The sequence below is a fragment of the Pristiophorus japonicus genome, chromosome 6 (assembly GCF_044704955.1).
Source record: "Pristiophorus japonicus isolate sPriJap1 chromosome 6, sPriJap1.hap1, whole genome shotgun sequence".
NCBI lineage: Eukaryota > Metazoa > Chordata > Chondrichthyes > Pristiophoridae > Pristiophorus > Pristiophorus japonicus.
In genome coordinates, this window is record NC_091982.1 from 172,642,472 (window position 1) to 172,664,157 (window position 21,686).

Below are 21,686 nucleotides of genomic sequence, written 5' to 3' on the forward strand. Positions count from 1 at the left end.
TTATAAATACATTACTGATAGGATTGTTCTGTAATGTTCAACCAAAGAATGGGTGTTAATATGACCAACATTGAATAGACCCGTTAATCATGTATTCTGAATAAAATCCAATAAAGTGATAAGGAAACAAGTGTTTATAGGACATAGACACTATTAATATTACACTGTGGAAAATGTGATTCAATGCTCAAAAACATGCAGGTTGGTGCAGAGGCTTTGTATTTGAAACATGATTGCACTATGTAGTGAAAGGGCCATGACAAAGTGTGTTGAAGTTACAAAGAGAGACATGAACTCAAGGTGATAGATTTTTTTAATTAACTGATATTGGTTAGTGCATTCAGAATTCATGATTAACAACTTTCTTTTAAATAAATCAATTGTTTGCTTGTGTTCAGTAGTCATCGAGTGTCTCAATTTCTCCCATGTTCAGGCGCTCCGATGAAGCATTTACAGAAAAACCTGCCGGGGGGGAGGGGGGGGATAAAAAGGCAACACATTTACTTATCTTGACATTGTTAGCCTAAAACTAGCAAACATATTTCCAGCACTTCAGTTTTTAAAACTTGTCTTTCTGCTCAGTAATCATAAGCAGCTATTCTCAGACAATTTTAATAAAAAAAAGCACTTTTCCAGGATATTTGGTGCATTCTATGCATCACCAATCGCTACAGTTAAATTTCAGGACACAGTATAATTTAAATGATCCATTCGTAGTAAGAAAAAAATACATGTCCAGTTGCAGACTTGGAACAGCTTCAAAAGCTCGGATTGAGGCAATTTCCATGGACAACATGCTGCAGGTTAAGACACCAATAACTTGGCAATGTCCTTGTCGGATTTAAATCCTCTGATGCCCCCAACTAATAGCATGATGATAAGCATGTTTAATTATTTTTGAAGCCAGAATTGTTTCTTATTCCTAAGAAAGTCTTCAGTGTGTAATCATTTCTCAGTCAACAGACTACCCAATATGAACCTTTGCAATAAATGCACTTTTGCAATCCAAAGCAGCTAGTTTGAAGTGGATACCTGCTTATTTACCAATGTGTTCTATTACAGTAATTGCACATATGCATCCTTCAAAATAAATTAAGACTTTACATTACATTATACAGACTGATAAGTGTACAAAGAAGCCTACGAGAGAGAAGAATCTGCTAAATATTTGCTGGTTATGAGCCCAGGCCAATACTGCTACTGTTGAAGTGAAAGTTACAACACATTCATGTTGGGAGTTAAGTAAAGGGTTGAAATTGCGCTCCACCCAAAACGGGATGCACGCATCACGTTTCTACTATTTTTACCACCGCGGTGGTTGAAGTGGCCTCGAGTGAAATTCCGCTCTTTGGCTTTTTTTTCCCCAAGGCGGACTGGAAATCGTTCATAATGGAGGTGGAGTGAAGTGGAAGATGCCTGTGCGTGAGTTCTTTTAACATGGGGTGGTCGTTGCACACTGGCTACCACACGGGCTTAGCTGAGCGAGGTCTTGATCCAGTGGCAAGGGGGTCCAAGACGACTGGAGACCAGGCACTGCTATAGGTGGAGGTGGGGCGGTGAGTACACTAGAGCGGCGGAAGTCGGGGTGGAGTGGAGCGGCCGCCGCTGTCAGTCATCAACGCAGCGCTGCGTCACCACAGCTCTGCCCTTCACTTAAAAGGGAAGAGCCTGCGCGATTTCTAAAGTTTGGTCCACTGGGCCACCAGGGAGGGTTTTGGCCAGGTTAGTGGCCTAGCATCCTTTGGTGGCCCGGCCAAACTCGGGGCATAATTCTTGGCCTGACATGGCAGTCAGCCAAAGGAAAACATGGTGGCAATGACCGTGCATTTTCCTCTTTAATTGGAGCCACACCGCCATAGCAGAATGCCACGGCCTCACTGTACCGTTGGAGGGAAAAGCAGGTTTTGGCAACGCCCGGTGGGAGGAAGATTTTCATGGAGGAAAGTCACTGTCGGGGAGGGGGGCGGCGGGGGAGAAATCATCGGTGGTGTGCACTGTGATGACGCACTTAGCATGGATTTGCAGCAGCGGAGTGGTGAGGGGGAGAGCAGGACATGGCCGGGATACCACAGGAGCGGAATTTTGATAATGGCAGCCATTACACGAAAAGCGTTGAGGCCTTAAGGAAAGGGGCTATTTCGGCCTCAAAATGTTTATTGTAAAAAGAGCCGAGAACAAACATTACATAGAAAATAGGTGCAGGAGTAGGCCATTCGGCCCTTCGAGCCTGCACCACCATTCAATATCATGGCTGATCATGCAACTTCAGTACCCCGTTCCTGCTTTCTCTCCACACTCCTTGATCCCTTTAGCCGTAAGGGCCACATCGAATATATCTAACGAACTGTTGAGTGTGTTAGCTGTTAACCATCCTGAAATATAAAACTGGAAGATACTGAACTCGGGTATTCTGCTGAAAAGGCCTGACTCATAGTTAAGATGTGGCTGATCTTTCAAAGCTCAAGAACAGAAAAATAAACTGAATAATGACAAAGGCACATGTCTTAAATATGGTTAACCGGCTCTCAATGACATTCTATTTTCTTCTGGTGCCTGGCAGGTGTGAAATCCCGAAATTTAGAGTGTTTGCCCAGTATGGACATCACTCTCTCCCTATGGGAACACATTTCATTTACCCAAGCGTAGAGTGCTTAGGCACAGGTTGATCTATTAAAACTACAAGAGTACTGCCGGAGTTTAATCAGCTAAAACTGCGCAGTTTACAAGTAGAAAGCACTGGTAAGCTTTCCACAGTTTGGTCAAAAATGATTACCCTACCTGCCAGGGTACTGGCTTGCAGGGTCATCTCAGAGTGGAAAGAATCCCAGCCCCTAGTGCTAACTTTATCCTTCTAGGTACCATAGTGAGTCAGAGCAACTGGTCTGTCAACAGTTATGGAATATGGTAGCATGGGTGATTCAGGTGCTCTGCTATATGTTAGTATTTTCTCCGTACAATTGTGAAGCACAGTGTAAAGGCTGAAGTTTACATAGGATTCCATAGGATATACGACACAGAAAGGCGGCCATTCGGCCTAACTAGTCCATGCTAACACTTATGCTCCACTCGAGCATACTCCTGTCTTTCCTCATCTAAATCTATCACCATAACCCTCTATTCCCTTCTCTCTCATATGTTTGTCTAGCCTCCCCTTAAATACATCTATACTATTCGCTTCAACCACTCCATGGTAGCGAGTTCTATATTCTCACCACTCTTTGGGTAAAGAAGTTTCTTCTGAATTCCCCATTGGATTTCTTGGTGACTATCTTATATTGATGGCCTCAAGTTATGCTCTTCCCCACAAGTGGAAACATTCTCTATCCACACTATCAAAACCTTTTAAAGACCTCTATTAGGTCACCCCCTCAGCCTTCTTTTTTTCAAGAGAAGAGACCAAGCCTGTTCATTCTTTCCTGATATGTATTCCCTCGCATTTCTGGTATCATCCTTGTAAATCTACTCTGCACCCTCTCCAGTGCCTCAATATTCTTTTTATAATATGGTGACCAGAACTGTATGCAGTACTCCTAGTGTGGTCTAACCAAGATTCAATACAAGTTTAGCATAACTTCCTTACTTTTCAATTCCATACCTCTAGAAATCAACCCTAGTGCTTGGTTTGCTTTATATTTGGCCTTTGCTAACCTATGTTGCAACTTTGTGATTTGTGTATTTGTACTCAGACATTCCTTCGTTCCTCTACCCCTAGACTCACATCCTCCAAATAATATGACCTCCCTATTCTTCCTACCAAAATGTAATACCTCATATTTATCTGTGTTGAACTTCATTTGCCAATCATATGCCCATTCTGCAAGTTTATTATTGTCCTCCTATAATTTGTTGCAGTCCTCCTCAGGATGAACTATCCCTCCCAATTTGGTGTCATTTGCAAATTGAGAAACTGTGTTTTTGATTCCAAAGTCTAAATCGTTAATATAAGTTGTGAACAGTGGTTCCAGCACTGATCCTTGTGGAACACCACTACCCTTCGGTCACTGTGAATAGGTACCGTTTGCCCCTACTCTTTGCTTTCTGTCTTGAAACATCATCCTTGGCGACATCATCCGGAAACACAGTCAGTTTCCACATATAGGCTGATGACATCCAGTTCTACCTCACGACCACTTCTCTCGACCCCTCCTCGGTCTCTGAATTGTCAGACTGCTTGTCCGACATCCAGTTCTGGATGAGAAGAAATTTTCTCCAATTGAATATTGGGAAGACCAGAGCCATTGTTTTCGGTCCCCGCCACAAACTCCGTTCCCTCGACACTGACTCCATCCCGCTCCCCAACTTGCGTCTGAGGCTGAATCAGACGATGTCATGTTTGACCCTGAAATGAACTTTCGACCACATATCCGCAGCATAACTAAGGTCGTCTGTTTCCACCGCCCGTCTCCACTCTTGCCTCAGCTCATACGCTGCTGAAGCCCTCGTCCATGTCTTTGTTATCTCTAGACTTGACGATCCCAATGCACTCATGGCTGGCCTCCCACATTCTACCTTTCGTAAGCTAGAGGTGATCCAAAACACGGCTGCCCATGTCCTAACTTGCACCAAGTCCCGCTCACCCATCACCCCTGTGCTCGCTGACCTACATTGGCTTCCAGTTAAGCAAAGCCTCGATTTCAAAATTCTCATCCTTAGTTTCAAATCCCTCCATGGCCTCGCCCTCCCTATCTTTAATCTCCTCCAGCTCCACAAGCCCCCAAGAAGTCAGTGCTCCTCTAATTCTGCCCCCGAGCATCCCGATTGTAATCGTTCCACCATTGGTGGCCGTGACTTCTGTTGCCTCGGCCCCAAGCTCTGGAACTCCCTGCCTAAAACTCTCCGCTTCTCTTCCCTCCTTCAAGATGCTCCTTAAAACATACCTCTTTGACCAAGCTTTTGGTCACCTGCGCTAATTGCTACTTATGCGGCTTGGTGTCAAATATTTATCACATAATACTCCTGTGAAGCGCCTTGGGACATTTCACTACGTTAAAGGCACTATATAAATACAAGTTGTAGATATTTTTCTATTTTCTTCTTTAGTAGTGATTACATTATTTTTCCTACCACCGATGTTAATAAGAACATAAGAAATAGGAGGAGTAGGCCATACGGCCCCTCGAGCCTGCTCCACCATTTAATACAATCTTAGCTGATCCGATTATGGACTCAGGTCCATTTCCCCGCCCACTCCCCATAACCCCTTATCGGTTAATAAACTGTCTATCTCTTTTAAATTTACTCAATGTCCCAGCTTCCATAGCTCTCTGAGGTAGCGAATTCCACAGATTTACAACCCTGAGAGAGAAGAAATTCCTCCTCATCTCAGTTTTAAATGGGCAGCCCCTTATTCTAAGATTATACCCCCCCCCCCCCCATCAGTGGAAACATCCTCTCTGCATCCATCTTGTCAAGTCCCTTCATAATCTTATACATTTCGATAAGATCACCTCTCATTCTTCTGAATTCCAATGAGTAGAGGCCCAAACTACTCAACCTTTCCTCATCTCCATAAATCAACCTAGTGAACCGTCTCTGAACTGCCTCCAGAGCAAGTACATCCTTTCTTAAACATGGAAACCAAAACTGTACACAGTATTCCAGGTGCGGCCTCACCAATACCCTGTATAACTGTAGCAAGACTTCCCTGCTTTTAAACTCCATCCCCTTTGCAATAAAGGCCAAGATTCTATTGGCCTTCCTGATCACTTGCTGTACCTGCATACTAACCTTAAGCTGACTAGTCTATAATTCCCTGGGCATGTTCTATCCCCCATCTTAAATATAGGTATTACGTTAGCTATTCGCCAGTCCTCTGGCACTACACCATTCTTTAATGAATTATTAAAGATGCCAATGAACAGATATCGGTTCCCATCATTGTAAATACAATTAGCACAAGTAGACAATGTAAAGAAATTTGGAACCTGGTTTCACATACTTGGATGCCAAATTCCTCCTTGAAATTTGGGTAATATTTTCTCGTGCCCACCCCCCCTCCCAACTTCTATTTCCCACTCAGTTAATGGCAGCAGTTCGTTGTTCAGTAAACCCCAAGTGGCACCTGCATTCCAGGTAACACCATCTGGCTTCTTTTCCACTGCACAAGAAAGTAGCACGGTTGAAGTTTGTGCTTGTTGTAGAGGTGGTGTTACTCAGTTTGCTTTGGCTGAGCTATGGGCTGGTTTATTGTTTAACTACAGAATTATGAACCTCAGGCCCCACCTAAAATGGCAACGCATTCATGCTAAAATTCAATGTATTTTTTTGACAGGTCAGAATGAAATAAAGCCGACTTTACCTAGGCTGATTGTGTCCTTTGTTATTCTGCATCACTCACTTCATGATTGAAAATGGTGCAACAGGACTGCAGCTGGCTCAGGAAATGCCAGCTGACCACCACTGGTCTTGTGCGTCAAGATTCAGTACAGTGCCCTGCTCAAATCTAGACATCATGAAACTTGTTGCAAGCTAAATGGGAATAGCACCAGTATATTTGCTGTGGTCTGTTTCTAAAATGGCTATGAAAACTGCACACTAACCTAAAATGCTGGGGTCAGCACGTGTCATCTTCTGTTTTTTCTTCCTCTTCCCAGACTGTACAGATTCAAAATTAGATTGTTGATTTCTGCTGTGATTTGATGGATAAATGGACTGCAGACCCGTTTGACTCTCAGCCCATGCTGAATCCTAAAGCATAAAACACAACAAAATCATATTAAATAGGAACACCGTGCCCAAAAATATACAAATTAAAAAGTGCTGATTTTAAACAGTAACTTACAAGTTATTGGTAGTCATCAGTAATAACCCTTTTTGATTTCTTAAATTTTTGCCCCTTTTGAGGGAGTCCAATTTGGAATTGGTGTACTTTTTTTCCCCCTACTTCAACAAGTTCACTAAATATTTTACCAACTTTCCCCTTCCGTTGAAGCCCAGCATTCTTTCTCTCCCCTTTCTGCAGAAATCAACAAGTGGAAAATTACAGAATTAATGGTACTGCAAAATACTGTGTTTTTTTTAAAATCAACTATTGCCAAAATAAAGCACATTATGCTGACTGCTGTGAACAGGGGGGGGGGGAAGGAGACACTTCCGACCAAAACTATTTAAACTCATGAAATTATGCTTGTAAATAAGAGTGCGGTATTGTCTTAATTTTACAATCATGTTTTATTTTGCTTTATAAGCAATAAAATCCTGAGAAATTGCTACAATTAATATTTACTTTCAAAATGACAAATTCAAGTAACCTCAACTAAAAGGAACAAAGAACTTGTACTTATATAGTGCCTTTAAGGCCCTCAGGATGTTCCAGAGCACTTTACAGCCAATTATGTACTTTTGAATACACTGTTTTAATGTAGGAAACGCGGCAGCCAATTTGCACACAACAAGATCCCACAAACAGCAAAGTGATAACTTAGGGCGAACCGGGAGCCATGGTCAGCAAGGACAAAGGTGTTGGTGATAGAGACTACGTGCAGAATAAGATAGGGGCAGCAGAGTTATGAAGTCCATGAGCGTCCAGCATTTGTTGGGAGAGGATGGAGGAGTTTAAGGAGATCATCGTTGCTCTCAAGGATAATCCTGGAATAGTGGGTGATTTTGGCAGAGGATAATGAAGCCTGGTGACACTTGATGTGGTTCAGCCGGATCTGGGCTATGGATGGCTATGCCAGTTTTGCGTCAAATACACACAAGTCTATTTGGACTGGAAGGAGTGAAGATGGGGCCAATACTAGGGGAAACGACCAGATTGGAAGATGGTACAGATATTTAAAAAATAGACTTAATGGCATCATGCAACGTATAATTAAAATTCAATTTCAGTTTAACTTGCACAATGATCAACTAACAACTAGTGCCGAATCCACGCCTTGCGCCACCTGGCATGGTAATGTAGTAAATAATTAGGCAGTGTTAAATAGTATATACTTCAATGCAAGGAGTCTGGGAATAAGGCAGATGAGCTGAGGGCACACAGACACGTGTGAGCATGATATTATAGCTATTACTGAGACATGGCTGAAAGAAAGGCAGCTCAACATTCCTGGTTACAGGGTTTTCAGATGGGATAGAGAGGACAATAAAAAAAGGAGGGGTTGCAGTATCGATTGAAGAAACAATTACAGCTGTGAGGAGGGATGATACATTAGAAGGATCATCAAATGAGGCCATATGGGTTGAATTGAACAAAAAAGGGGTGATTACACTGCTGGGTGCGTGCTATAGACCCCCAGTCAGAGGGAGATAGAAGAGCAAATATGTAGGCAAATTACTGAGAAGTGCAAAAACTATAGGGCAGTAATAGTAGGAGATTTCAACTATCCCAATATTAACTGGGATAGAATTAATGATTTCTTAAAATGCATTAAGAACTTTTTTTAGCCAGAATGTACAAGCTCAACAAGGGAGGGGACGATTCTGGACTTGGTTTTGGGGAATGAAACTGGGCAGGTGGAAGGGCTATTAGTGGGAGAGTATTCTGGTGCTAGTGATCATATTTCAGTTAGATTTAGGGTAGTTATGGAAAAGGACAAAGATAAAGCAGGAATAAAAGTTCTCAATTGGGGAAAAGCCAATTTTACTAAGTTGAGATGTGGTTTAGCCAAAGTGGACTGGAAACAGCTACTTGAAGGTACATCAGTGTCAGAACAGCATCAGGCATTCAAGGAGGAGATTGTGAGGGTTCAGAGCAAGTACGTTCCCTTAAAGAAAAAGGGTGAGAGTAACAAATCTAGAGCCTCCAGGATGTCAAAGGGCATATAGGGTAGGATAAAGAAAAAAAGGAAGGCTTATGACAGATACCGAGGGCTCACTACTGCAGAAACCCTAGAGGAATATGGAAAGTGCAGGGGTGAAATTAAAAAGGAAATTAGGAAAGCAAAGTGAGAGCATGAAAAAATATTGGCAAGTAAAATCAAGGAAAACCCAAAGATGGTTTATAAATACATTAAGAGCAAGAGGAGAACTAAAGAAAGAGTAGGGCCTATTAGAGACCATGAAGGTAATCTGTGTGCGGAGGCAGAAGACGTGAGTATGGTTCTTAATGAATATTTTGTGTCTGTTTTCACAAAATAGAGGGGCGATTGTAATTTGGGAGGAGGAGTGTGAAATTAGATAAAGTAAACAGTGCGGGAGAGGAAGTATTAAGGGGTTTAGCATCTTTGAAAGTGGATAAATCCCCAGGCCCAGATGAAATGTATCCCAGGTTGTTAAAAGAGAAGAGAAGAGAGGAAATAGCAGAGGCTCTGACCATAATTTTCCAGTCCTCTCTAACTACAGGCGTGGTGCCAGAGGACTGCTAACATTGTACCATTGTTTAAAAAGGGAGAAAGGGATAGACAGGCCAGTCAGCCTAACCTCAGTGGTGGGAAAACTACTGGAAAAAAATTCTGGGGGACAGGATAAATCTACATTTAGATAGTCACAGATTAATCAAAGACAGTCAGCATGGATTTGTTAAAGGAAAATAGTGTCTGACTAACTTGATAGAATTTTTTGAGGAGGTAACAGAGCGTCGATGAGATAGTGCATTTAATGTAGTGTATATGGATTTTAGCAAGACTTTTGATAAGATCCTACATGGCAGACTAGTTACGAAAGTAAAAGCCAAGGCAAAGTGGCAAGTTGCATCCAAAATTGGCTCAGACAGGAAGCAAAAGGTTGATGACCGGAAAGTGTTTCCAGTAGGGATCCGCAGGGCTCAGTGCTAGGTCCTTGGCTTTTTGTGGTATATATCAATGATTTAGTGGGTATGATTAAGAAGTTTGCAGATGATATAAAAATTGGCCATGTGGTTGATAATGAAGAAGAAAGCTGTAGACTGCAATAAGGTATCAATCAACTGGTCAGGTGAGCAGAACAGTGGCAAATGGAATTCAACCTGGAGAAGTCTGAGGAAATGCATTTGGGGAGGGCTAACAAGGCAAGGGAATACACAATAAATGGTAGGATACTGAGAAGTGTAGAGGAACAAAAGGACCTAGGAGTGCATGTCCACAGATCCCTGAAGGTAGCAGGCCAGGTAGATAAGGTGGTTAAGACGACATACGGGATACTTGCCTTTATTAGCCGGGGCATACAATACAAGAGCAGGGAGGTTATGCTTGAACTGTATAAAACACTAGTTAGGCCACAGCTAGAGTACTGTGTGCAGTTCTGGTCACATTACAGGAAAGATGTGATTGCACGAGGGAGGGTACAGAGGATATTTAAGAGGACGTTGCCTGGACTGGAAAATTTTAGCTATGAGGAAAGATTGGATAGGCTGGGATTGTTTTCTTTGGAATAGAGGAGGCTGAGGGGAGACCTAATTGAGGTGTATAAAATTATGAGGGGCCTGGATAGAGTGGAAAGGAAGGACACATTTCCCTTCGCAAAGGGGTCAACAACCAGGGGGAATAGATTTAAAGTAATTGGTAGGAGGTTTAGAGGGGATTTGAGTGGAATTTTTTTTCCACCCAGAGGGTGGTGGGGGTCTAGAACTCTCTGCCTGAAAAGCTGGTGGAGGCAGAAACCCTCACCATATTTTAAAAGTATTTAGATATGCACATGAAGTGCCATAACCTACAAGGCTACAGATGAAGAACTGGAAAGTGTGATTAGGCTGAATAGTTCTTTGTCGGCCGGCCTCCTTTCGTGCTGTAAATTTCTATGATTCTATGATTGATTAACGGTCAATGAAAATGAAATTACTTGTATGTAGTCACGATAACCCATACAATGTTAATTGTAATATTTCATACACCAACCTGCTGCTGCCGTAGTTGCTGCTGTTGCTGCTGATTGGCTTTCTGTTTGGCACGTCGGTCTAGAAACTGCTTTGCAAATTCCTTTGTTTCTGGAGTGTCACCAAGGTAAGCTCGGACATAATCATGAACTTCATAAGGAGAGTCAACTTCTTTCAAAAATGAGACAAATGTAGGGACTACAGAAGGATAAACATCAATACTTAAGTTGATGTTTAGAGAAAGTTGGATGCATTTCTGTACAAATACTGTAATATTAGCTATGCCATACTTGAAATCCCGAATGGGACCTATATTCTTCATCTTGATCCTGATTTTATTTTTGGCTGAGAAGATGGATCTATATTATCTTAAATAAATTTTATCAATATATTCAACATTAATTTCTTCACTGATACTCTACAAGCTTATTTAGTAGTAAAATTATTTTATACAGCTGTAAAAAATAATTAAATCTAAAAAAAAACATGGCATATAGCTTCAATCATTGGACTTGTGACACCAAAGCTTTGATGTGCAAAAGACAGTGTTTGAGGTCATTTGACTTGGTTCAGCTGCGGAGGTGCTGAGCAGTAAATAAGGCATGGTGCTGTGCGGAGATGGACTAAAGTTTACTAGAGTTACTTCAGTCAGTAAACAGGAGGATGAATGAAAACAAATGCTGATAAAATGCTAGATGGTTGCCACATTGTTAACAGGCTTGCAAATATATTGGGAGTGTTATTGTCCACTTGGACAATATTAGCACTCTTCAGCTCCTCCATAGAGAGAAGGGAAGTTGCCTTTAGAAGGTGCTTCTCCCACACAACTATCATTAAACCCTTTACAATACAAGGTAGCTCATAAGTCTGTGTACCACTAATGTTACATTCATGCATTACAAGAAAAGTTTTAAAGTTAAGGAGTGCAAAACTTAACTGTGCAAACTGGTTCTTACCATCCAAGTTGTTAGCTGTGTTGAGAACATGTAACATCTGTTCACACCACAAGGTAAATCCATCCTGTGCCTTGTTCACACCCTGAAACAACTTCATAAGCTTTTCTTCCTCTTCAGCCTTTTTATTTGGTTTGTTTTGAACTCCATGCGACTTTCTGAAATTGCAGCAAATTGTTTCATATTAAATCTTGTACAAAGAAATCATTTTCTTTTTTTTAGATTAAAATAAACCAGACTTTAAACATGTGCTGTGATTTTCCCAATTGGCTGCCATAACTTCGATGGACGATTTGAAACGCCATTAACGTGGTGCGTTTCTGTGCAAGTTATGGTGGCCCGAGAGAGCTCCCAACAATAGGGTCGGGCAGGGTGATTTGTTTTTTTTAAAAAAGCTTTAACTTTACTGGGGCACGGGCAGTGAGGGGTGGGGTGGGGAGGGGAAGCAGCAAGTCATAGTGAAAACTTCAGATACTTTTCCAAGTCTGAAATGTTGAGCTCTCATAGGTAATCGCATGACATTGTAGAAAAGGTCACGCACCATTATGCAAAACAAGTGTAAATGGAACACAGAAAGACAGATCCTATTCATTTACTTACCCAGGAGCTCCATTACTAATGATTCTAGTCTAAGTGCTCTAACCCAGATTTATACTCCACACTGACCAAAGTTCATTAGACTGGACCATTGTTGTTAATCAATGGTTTAAGAGATGAGCAAGCTAGATATTGCCTTAATACTAAACCACTGCTCCACAGTCACCTGCATTGTCCAGTCATCTACAATGTAAATACCACACTTTGATATAGGTTGAACAAAACACCATAAAAAATACATTTTAAATAACTCATGATTCACCAGCCATATTTAAAAAAAAACAGTAATGCCCAGAGCCCATGTTCTGGTTTTGGCAGAGTATCAAAGAAGCAACAAGTATGAATAGCACACGAAAAGTACTTAAGAGGCACCTTCTACAAACTGCAACTCTTATTAAAAAGTTTCTTGGAAGCAAGTGTCCCTTGGATTTGGAAAAACTATTAGGGTGTGTGCAGTAGTATCGTTGCTGTTGAATGACTTCCAACATTAAGTCAGAAAACAGAGAGTAGGGATAAACAGGTCATTTTCAGGTTGGCAGGCTATATCTTGTGCCGCAAGGATCGGTACTTGGGCCCCAGCTATTCAGAATCTATATCAATGATTTGGATGAGGAGACCAAATGTAATATATCCAAGTTTGCTGATGATACAAAGCTCAATAGGAATATAACATTGTGAGGAGGATGCAAAAAGACTTCAAGGGGATATAGACAGGTTAAGTGAGTGGGCAAGAACATGGCAAATGGAATATTGGGGTCAAGTTTCGGGCCGCGCCTTGAACGACGCAGCCCCGGCCTGGACGCCCATTTTTCGTGCCTAAAAGTGCGACAGAAAAATACCTCTTAATTCTTCGGCTCCTTGCTGGTCCCTGGGAGCTCAGCGCGGCGCGTGCACAGCAGCAGGCGGGCGGAGCCACAGAGTCATGCTGATTCTGCAAGTGGAGAGGGCGGGGCTAAGTTAAATGAGACAATGTCGTGCCGGCAGCCCTGCGCGTGCGTGTTGGAGCGCGCACGCGCGCAGTAGCCCAGAAACATTGGCACTCGGCCATTTTTAAAGGGACTTAAAGAAGTGTGCTGATTTGTCTCGTGGACCCCTGGAAAAGCTTGGGATTGAATTCTGGTGGCTTTTGTGTCTGAAGGAGTGCTTTTAGCAGCACTGTTGAATAAATCACCTGGTGTTGACAATGCAGTACCCATTCTGCAAATTTAAGTTTCAAACTTGCTATCTGGCTGCCTCTCCCTGACTCTGGCCGAATGGCCTCAGTCTCCCTCGCAGCTCAAAGGCTGCTTGCTGTGTCTTTGGCCGCCGTCAGCCACTGCCACCGCCCCTATCCTGTGGCCGAATGGCCTCAGCTTCCCTCGCAGCTCGAAGGCTGCTTGCTTGCTGTGTCTTCGGCTGCCGTCGAGCCACTGACGCCGCCCGTCTCCTACATGGAAGGAAGGCCTGCCTGAAGCACCGCAGCTCGAAGGCTGCTGCTGCTTCATACAGGTAGGAATATTCAATATTTTGTCTTTGTTTTGTTTAGAATTTTTTAGTCAGGGTGGCTCTTTATTTGTATAAGCAAGACTGTTGAATGTTTGTAGAATTTAATTACTTCCCTTCCACCACCCTCCTACACCTGATTTGTAAAGTGTAGGCAAGGTTTTTGTGAGCGTACAAAAATCTACACTTACTCCATTCTAAGTCAGTTTGGAGTAAGTTTTCACTGCCTAAACTTTCAAAACAGGTGTAAGTGGCCGAATACGCCCCCTTTTGGGAAAAAAAAATCTGTTCCAAAATGAAACTGCTCTAACTGACTAGAACTGGAGCAAACTAAATGCCGAGAATTGCAATTTCTAAGATACTCCATTCTAAACCAGTTGCTCCAAAAATATAGGAGCAACTCAGGCCGAAACTTGACCTCAATGTGGAAAAATATGAAGTTATCCATTTTGGTAGGAAACATAGAAAAGCAGAGTATTTTTTTTTTTTAAATGGTGAGAAATTGGGAAATGTTGTTCAGAGGGACCTGGGTGTCCTTGTACACGAATCACTGAAAGTTAACATGCAGGTACAGCAAGCAATTACGAAAGCAAATGGTATGTTGGCCTTTATTACAAAAGGATTTGAGTATAAGAGTAAAGACATCTTATTGCAATTATATGAGACCGCACCTGGAGTAGTGTACACAGTTTTGGTCTCCTTACCCAAGGAAGGAATACTTGCCATTGAGGGAGTGCAACGAAGGTTCACCAGACTGAGTCCTGGGATGGGGCGATTGTCCTATGAGGAGATATTGAGTAGACTAGGCCTATATTTTAGAGTTTTTAAGATTGAGAGCTGATCTCATTGAAACAGACAAAATTCTTACAGGGGTTGACAGGGAGGTTGTTTCCTCTGGCTGATGAGTCCAGAACCATGGGTCAGTCATTTAGTATTGAGATGAGGAGAAACTTATTCACTCAGAGGGTGGTGAATCTTTGGAATTCTCCACCCCAGAAGGCTCGGTCTGAATATATTCAAGACAGAGAACGATAGATTTTTGGATATTAAGGGAATCAAGAGATATGGGGATAGTGCAGGAAAGTGGAGTTGAGGTAGACGATCAGCCATGATCTCATTGAATGGCGGAGCAGGCTCGAGGGGCCAAATGGCCTGCTCCTGCTCCTAATTCTTATCTTATATCCTTAAGCTAAAAGAGAAACCTGCCCCAAGACTACACATCTTCAGTGACTCCTAATGTTCATAGGTAGCTATTTCCCTACATGAAACTTGTCAAAATGCTTGTTTATATCAGGTTTTGCACAAGGTACAGTGGATTTTGAACTGTTTTGAAAGCAACAACTCGGTGAAAGTTTTTTTCCTGTTTATAAACCAGGTCACAGTATAGTAACATGAATTATACCAAGATTTTTTTTTTTTTAAGATCAAAAGTGTTAGTTCTCTTACCCAGGGTTGGAATTATTCTTGTTACTTTTGGAGGTCTGGTTTCTTGTCGGAGGCCCCATTTCTTTCACAGCCTCATCCCAAAAGCCCACATTTGAGTTCTTGTTATCTGGAGCACCCCAGACACTGCTTATGTCTGTTCCCCATTGGTTGGTAGGACTGGTGTTTACTGAGCCCCATACAGAAGTAGTACTAACTGGTAAACTGGAATGCTAAATAAAATAAGCACAGAACATTAAATAATGGGTTTGCTATTTTAAATATGAAAAACCATTAAAATTATACTACAAAACATTACACAAGTTGAATAACTGGTGCAATCTGCCTGTCCTCTTATGTTTCATTAAAGTTCCCATGTTAATTGACGTGTACAGCATTAGGAACAGCTTGCATCACTCCAATTGATACTGACAGTCTACCAGTTTGTTTAAACTAAAAAAAGAGAATGGTTCATGAGCTCTCAACACACAAAACAACTGGACATAAAAACAGAAAATGCTGGAAATTTCAGCGGGCCAGGCAGCATCTGTGGAGAGAAGCAGAGTTAACGTTTCGGGTCGATGACCCTTCGTCAGAACTGGTGAATGTTCAAAATGAACAAATTCTTAAGGAGCACTGAAAGGGGGAGGGGAAGAACAAAAGGGAAGGTCTTTGATAGGGTGGAAGACAGGAGAGATTTGACATACAAAAGGGATGATGGGCCGACTTGAGATGGTAATAGCAGAATTTAGGAAAAGATCAGTTTAGATAGGGTGTGAATGGCAGGATAATTATCAGCTGCCATGGGAAACAAAGAGAAAAAATACATCAGAGCAAAATATGGGCAGAGGTTAAGGTCTGAACAAATTGACATTGACGAACGGCTAGAATTTCCATTGCTTTGCCGCTCGGTTTTTGGGCGGTATTCTTTGTTTTGGGTGAGAACCAGGTCGGCGAAAAATTCCACAGCTGAGTTGCGCCGGCGGTTTTGAAGTACCGCTGGGGAGCGGACCGCCGGTGTGCACTGTCCATAGAACACCATGGCCCAATTTTTAGCTCAGCGGTGACCCGCAGATAGGTTGAAAAAAAACACCCACGAGAAGCAGCGGAGCTGGGCGGTAGGTCAGTAGTCCTACAAAAAAAGGTAAGTAAATGGGTTTTTACCAATTATTTTAAAATTCTCTTGTGGCGATTTAAGTGAAAAGGGTCCCGAGAATGTTTTTCTGATTTTTTATTTTACATTTTTTGAAAAATATATTGTGCGTTTTTTCTCTCCTCCTAGGCCCAACCTGCAGGCTCGGTGTTAATCTTAGTAATTACCGAACCGCCTAATATTCCATTTTTTTTGCTAAGAATCAGGGTGTAAGGACCATTTTTTTTCCCCGCTGGGCAGATTTTCTTTTTTTTTTTAAAATGGAATTTTTCACCAGCGATAATTTGGGAATCAGCGGTATTTTGGGCGGAAATCTGGTGCTGGTGGATTGTTTGGAAATTCTAGCGCTAAGTGTCACACAACATCACACGCAATAGGCCTATTTCCACAAATCTGGTGAGAGTGTCATTTTGTTTACCATGCCACGCTCAACATGACTTTTTTTTGTTTTAAAGTCATGTCTTTCAGTCTGCTATTTATAATGGGCTGAGAGAGATCATATAATACAAACTGGAGGGAAAATGCATAAGTGCATTCATTAATCACTGAAAATAAAGTGTCACCATCTTAAAGACCAGAATAATTGCTGCTGGTAAAGCAGGTTGCTTTAAATAGCTATGACCAGCTTCAGGATCCATTTGGTGAAGAAAGCTGCAAATCAACCCCCCTCCCTCACCACCCTCATTGTGAGGAACTTTGAGACCATGGGGGCAGGAGGGCTTTACCCCTCCCAACTAATCAGAGAGGAATTTTTAGCTCAGGATGGGAGAGATGTTTTATCTCAGCACTACCCCTCCCCCATTGAGAGCAATTCTGAAACCTCAAGTAGAATTATGGTGTGATACAGGGAAGATTTATTGTACCACCTCCCTTCCCCGAAATGAGAGAAATTATGATGAGTGGGTAGTTATGATCTTTTAGTGCCCCCCTCTCCAAACTCAGGATATCCTCACCACTGAGGAATTACAGAGCCTGCCAGGGGCAAAAATTTAGCTCATCACCACAACTTTCCCCCATTTCTGCCAAAGAGAATTTTCAGGGTGGGGTGAAGATGAGTTTATCTAACATCAAACCATTTACCTTGTCTGGCCTCTATTATAATTCTTCCAAGGTATATAACCACCTCACCCTTCCTTGGAGAGAGCGCAGAGACTATGGGCTCAAATTTCCCCAACCCCTTTTTCTGGCCCCTTCACCTGAGGTGCGCCACTTGTGTCCACCTCCCAGCGCGCCAAAAATCTTCCTCCCAATTCTGGCCGCTCCCCAGCCTCTCCTCGGTGGTGGCGTAGCGTGGCCCAGTGAATTGGGGGCGGAGCCAGGTCCTGCCACTGAAAACAGTACCAGGACCTCTGCACATGCGCGGAGTTGCACGCATGTGCGGTAGCTCCTGGCAGGCCGAATCTGTGAGTGCACGCACTGCAGGCTGTATGGGAGGGGCCCAAAGCATGCTGTCCCTAGTCCTGACTGAATGGGCTCCCTCATCGGCAGCCCACTGCGTTTCCCAAGGTAGGACTTTTATTTTTGTGTGTGTTATTTACTGATTGATTCATTATTACTTTGGTCTTTGGTGCTTTAAGTGCAGGGTTCCTTCTATTTTTTTTTATTTATTATTTAATTGCTGATTACTTTTTGTGCTTGGTGCAAATGTACTGCTTTGTTTAGTGCTTTAAATATAGTTATGCTTCTTTAATGTTGTTGTGAAGATGTTTAGTGCTGTGCAAGGTCCCCTTCCCCGCACCGCGCCCCCCCCCCCCCCAATATCTCTGGCTGCCCTAGCTGATTTCTTAAGTCACCGCAAGGTTAAATGGCCAGAATTGCAACTAAAAAGATACTCCAGAAAAATCAAGTTGCTCCAAAAAAAAAACGGAGCAACTCTTGGGGTAATTTGGGCTCCAAGTCTTAGACTTGGAGTACCTTGCATTCATTGGTGATGTGGGGATAAGAAACACAAATTCATTCATCACTTGAGCATCCAGTATATTGTGCAATATATCTGGGCCACACCTGAAATGAAGGGTAAAAAAATTGTATGAAAATGGTCCACCGCAGCAGCTCACAATGCACTGGCTCCACAGGTGAAGGTGGTGCTGACAATGAGCAATGGGCATTTGATGTTCGAGTTGCAAGACTTGCATAAAAGTCATCTACATCCTGATGCATGAACATGCAGTTTACAACAATGCTATTCAGAAAATGGAGGGAGATGAAGTATTGTGCGTTCATTGTTGTGTAATTATTTTTTTTAATTGTTGGAAAGCATGCTAATATAGCAAATACTATTTTATAACAGATGCTTAAAATGGAATGCTACCAAACTTCATACTATAATATACATACATGCACACAAATGGAAAGGAAACAATGAATGCAATGCAAAGCAAGTTTAGCAAGAAAAGAATAACATAATCTGCACTAATGATTAGTGCAGTTCTACAGTTTCTACCCCAGGGAGTATCAGTCACCTTTTTCAATTTAATTACTTTAAATGAGCTCTCATTCTTTCATGCAGGCTACAATGAATACATCTGTGGGCTTTTTGGGAAAAAATCTTTTCACTTCACTAGATGTGAGGTGATAAACATTGAAGGTGATTTGCACAAATCGAGGAAAAATAAGTTAATTGAAATTGAATTGCCCGTGCTTAGACTAACTTGGTCAATTTTAATATTGATGTCAAAACATTCAAATCTAATTTCCATTAATTAAGAGATAAATGTTAACTGGATGAAATCTTGGGAGTTGAACTGGTAAGCATTACTGTAATGCAAATTATTCCTTTGAATCATTTATCAAAATTTAAAAAGTCTGAATGTGGGAAGGAACATAACTAGTAATTTGTTAGGATTTTTCCAGAATACTTTAGCATCTGAATTGTATTAGAACCAAGACATTTTTTAAATTTCCAAACATATTAACTTTTAGGAGGCAAGTTAATGTCCCTCCATCCCACTGAGCTGTCACTCTTCAATGCTAAGAATCATGCACAATAATCAATTTTCTGATCAAACGTCACTGAACTGAAACATTAACTCTGTTTCTCTCTCCACAGATGCTGCCTGACCTGCTGAGTATTGCCAGCATTTTCTGTTTTTATTTCAGATTTCCAGTATCCACAATTTTTGCTTTAACAATCATTTATTTATCTGGTTGTTAAAATGAGCTACTATGGGCAACTTAGTGTTGCAGACATAGTTGAAATATATATCTGCAGACTAGTCATGCAGTTGACATTAAATGGCAAAATATTTTTTTCTTTTTAACTAGGCAACAGACACACATTAGTTGAATAGCCTATTCTGAATGAGCTAGAGCTTAGTTCAGCCTAACAGCAATACATTAACCAACAGGAACTGTAATTATTATTGGGATAAACAAGGCAGCTGTTGCATCTCTCTCTAGTTTCTCTCCAATCTCCTCTCATGCCCTCTCCGAGTTCATCTCGTCCACGAGATCCATCTCCTGCACCAGAGATCCATATTTCCCACTGAATGCTAACCATTAATATTTCCTTTTCTGGCCCCCATGCTAGCTAACATTGTAAACAGTCCCCTTATCTCAGGCACTGTCCGTCATCCCATCACCCCTCTCCTTAAAAAAAAAAACCCACCCTTGACCCAACATTTGGAGAGAAGTTGCTGAATCTGGGAATACTGGGGGGAGGGGGGGGGCTGCTGGGAATAGGGATGTGATTAGAGTTGGGGAGGAGTCTAGAGGTTTGGAATTAGTCGTTGCATTGCCAAGGGGTCTGAAAGCAGTGGGTAGGAGGAAGTCCACTGAGTTTGGGAGAATTAGGTGCAGACATTCTTGTATGTCTGAGTATTTTGAAGAATGTCCCAGCATCACAGAAACAGAGTTTTTGAAGTGTATTTCCAAGATGCAGAAGTAATACGAGGAGGGTGAGGATGAGTGAGGGAAGAGGATGAGGAGCTGGCGAGAGATGGGGGGATAAGAGAAAGAGAAGCAGATAGCAGGCAACGGGTTGGGCTGGATTTTACCGTCCGAGGCGGGTCCTGGCATTGATGCTGGCTCCAGCCCGCTGTCTGAAATGATTTTCCCTGATTGAGCTCGTTAAGCCTGCCCAGCAAGTTTTCCAGCCAATTGAAGAAAGCTAGTCTGATGACGTCATTTGATGATGCGTCATCAGCCGGTTTCCTTAAAGGGATCATGTGCAAATTAATTGACTTTTGTGCCATCAGTGTTCTACAGCATTGAGGTGCTGCAAACACAGACAAGCGCTGTAAAGGTGCAGGGCTGCACCCAGGCTCTCCCATGACTCCCTACATATACTTATGGAGGAGTCATAGCACGCAGGGAGGTCCTCTTCTCTTCCAATGGGCGGAAGACCAACGGAGATCAACACAGCCTGGTTGCACATTGCACAGTAGGACACAAGCAGGGATGTCGTTAGGAGGACCAGGCTGCAGTGGCGCAAAACTTTCAATGATCTCAGTAGATCACGAAATGTTACTGCAAAGCCACACTCAACCTCACCCTGCTGTGCCACTCATCATATCCCCATCACTCTGTCTTCCCTACCCTATTCCTGCACATCCTTACTCACACCAACTGACCTTGCACCTCCACCCATCCCTCTCTATCTACATTATCACTTCCCATCTCACTAGCCACCCCTCACTCACCCTGATCCTTGTACAATCATACCAACTAACACCACTCAAGGGTAGGCACTTGTGTGTTTTAGCCAATGTTCATGTGAAGGTTGTGTTAATGTGCTGTCAAACAACTAAATCTTATTTCAACACTTTGTACTCTTGGACAGATGTGTGTGCACTTTGGAAGTGGCTTATTGAGTTGCAGTGAATGGTGAGATGTAACGGTAACCCCCGCAATGCTGACTGGCATAATTTTGTCACATGTTCTCTGGTAAATTGGAGCCTTCGTAGCAGCCACTGCTATTTGAACAAATCTAGACATGTGCATGACTGCCTGTAGATATTGGTGGAGGGTAGTAGCTGGTGCAGGCAGGCAAGCCTGGCATTCCTCTAGCCTGACAATGTTGCATTTGATCTACTGGTCTCTACTGAACTCAGAACCTGCTAATATAAATGACTCAAAATTATGTGAATGACATAATTGTGCATTCATTTGCATTCATCCACCCCCAAACTGCTGCATGCTTCAAGGAGCCATTAATAACACCAATCACAATAGACGGGGCAAAAGGTGGATGGAAATCAAGCATTACTGATCACCCAATTTCACAATTGGTTATGGCCATATTACACCCCAACATTTGGCGTAACATTAGAAAATCTATCCTTGGCGCTCAGTGCTTCAACATGACACTTTAGGAAAGATGTCAAGGCCTTGTTGAGGGTGCAAAAGA

The 21,686-nt window shown here is 42.3% G+C and overlaps 1 protein-coding gene across 1 annotated transcript in view; it reads right to left on the bottom strand.

Moving 5' to 3' along the window:
• Positions 1-295: 295 nt before the first annotated feature.
• Positions 296-21,686, bottom strand: part of gigyf2 (GRB10 interacting GYF protein 2) — a 127,385-nt gene continuing 105,994 nt past the window's right edge. The window contains exons 22-26 of the mRNA XM_070884054.1: positions 15,211-15,419; positions 11,689-11,843; positions 10,755-10,930; positions 6,540-6,687; positions 296-462 (exon numbers count right to left, since the gene is read on the bottom strand). Coding sequence (XP_070740155.1) covers positions 395-462; positions 6,540-6,687; positions 10,755-10,930; positions 11,689-11,843; positions 15,211-15,419 — 756 coding nt within the window. The 3' untranslated portion in view covers positions 296-394. The remainder of the gene's footprint in view (positions 463-6,539; positions 6,688-10,754; positions 10,931-11,688; positions 11,844-15,210; positions 15,420-21,686) is intronic.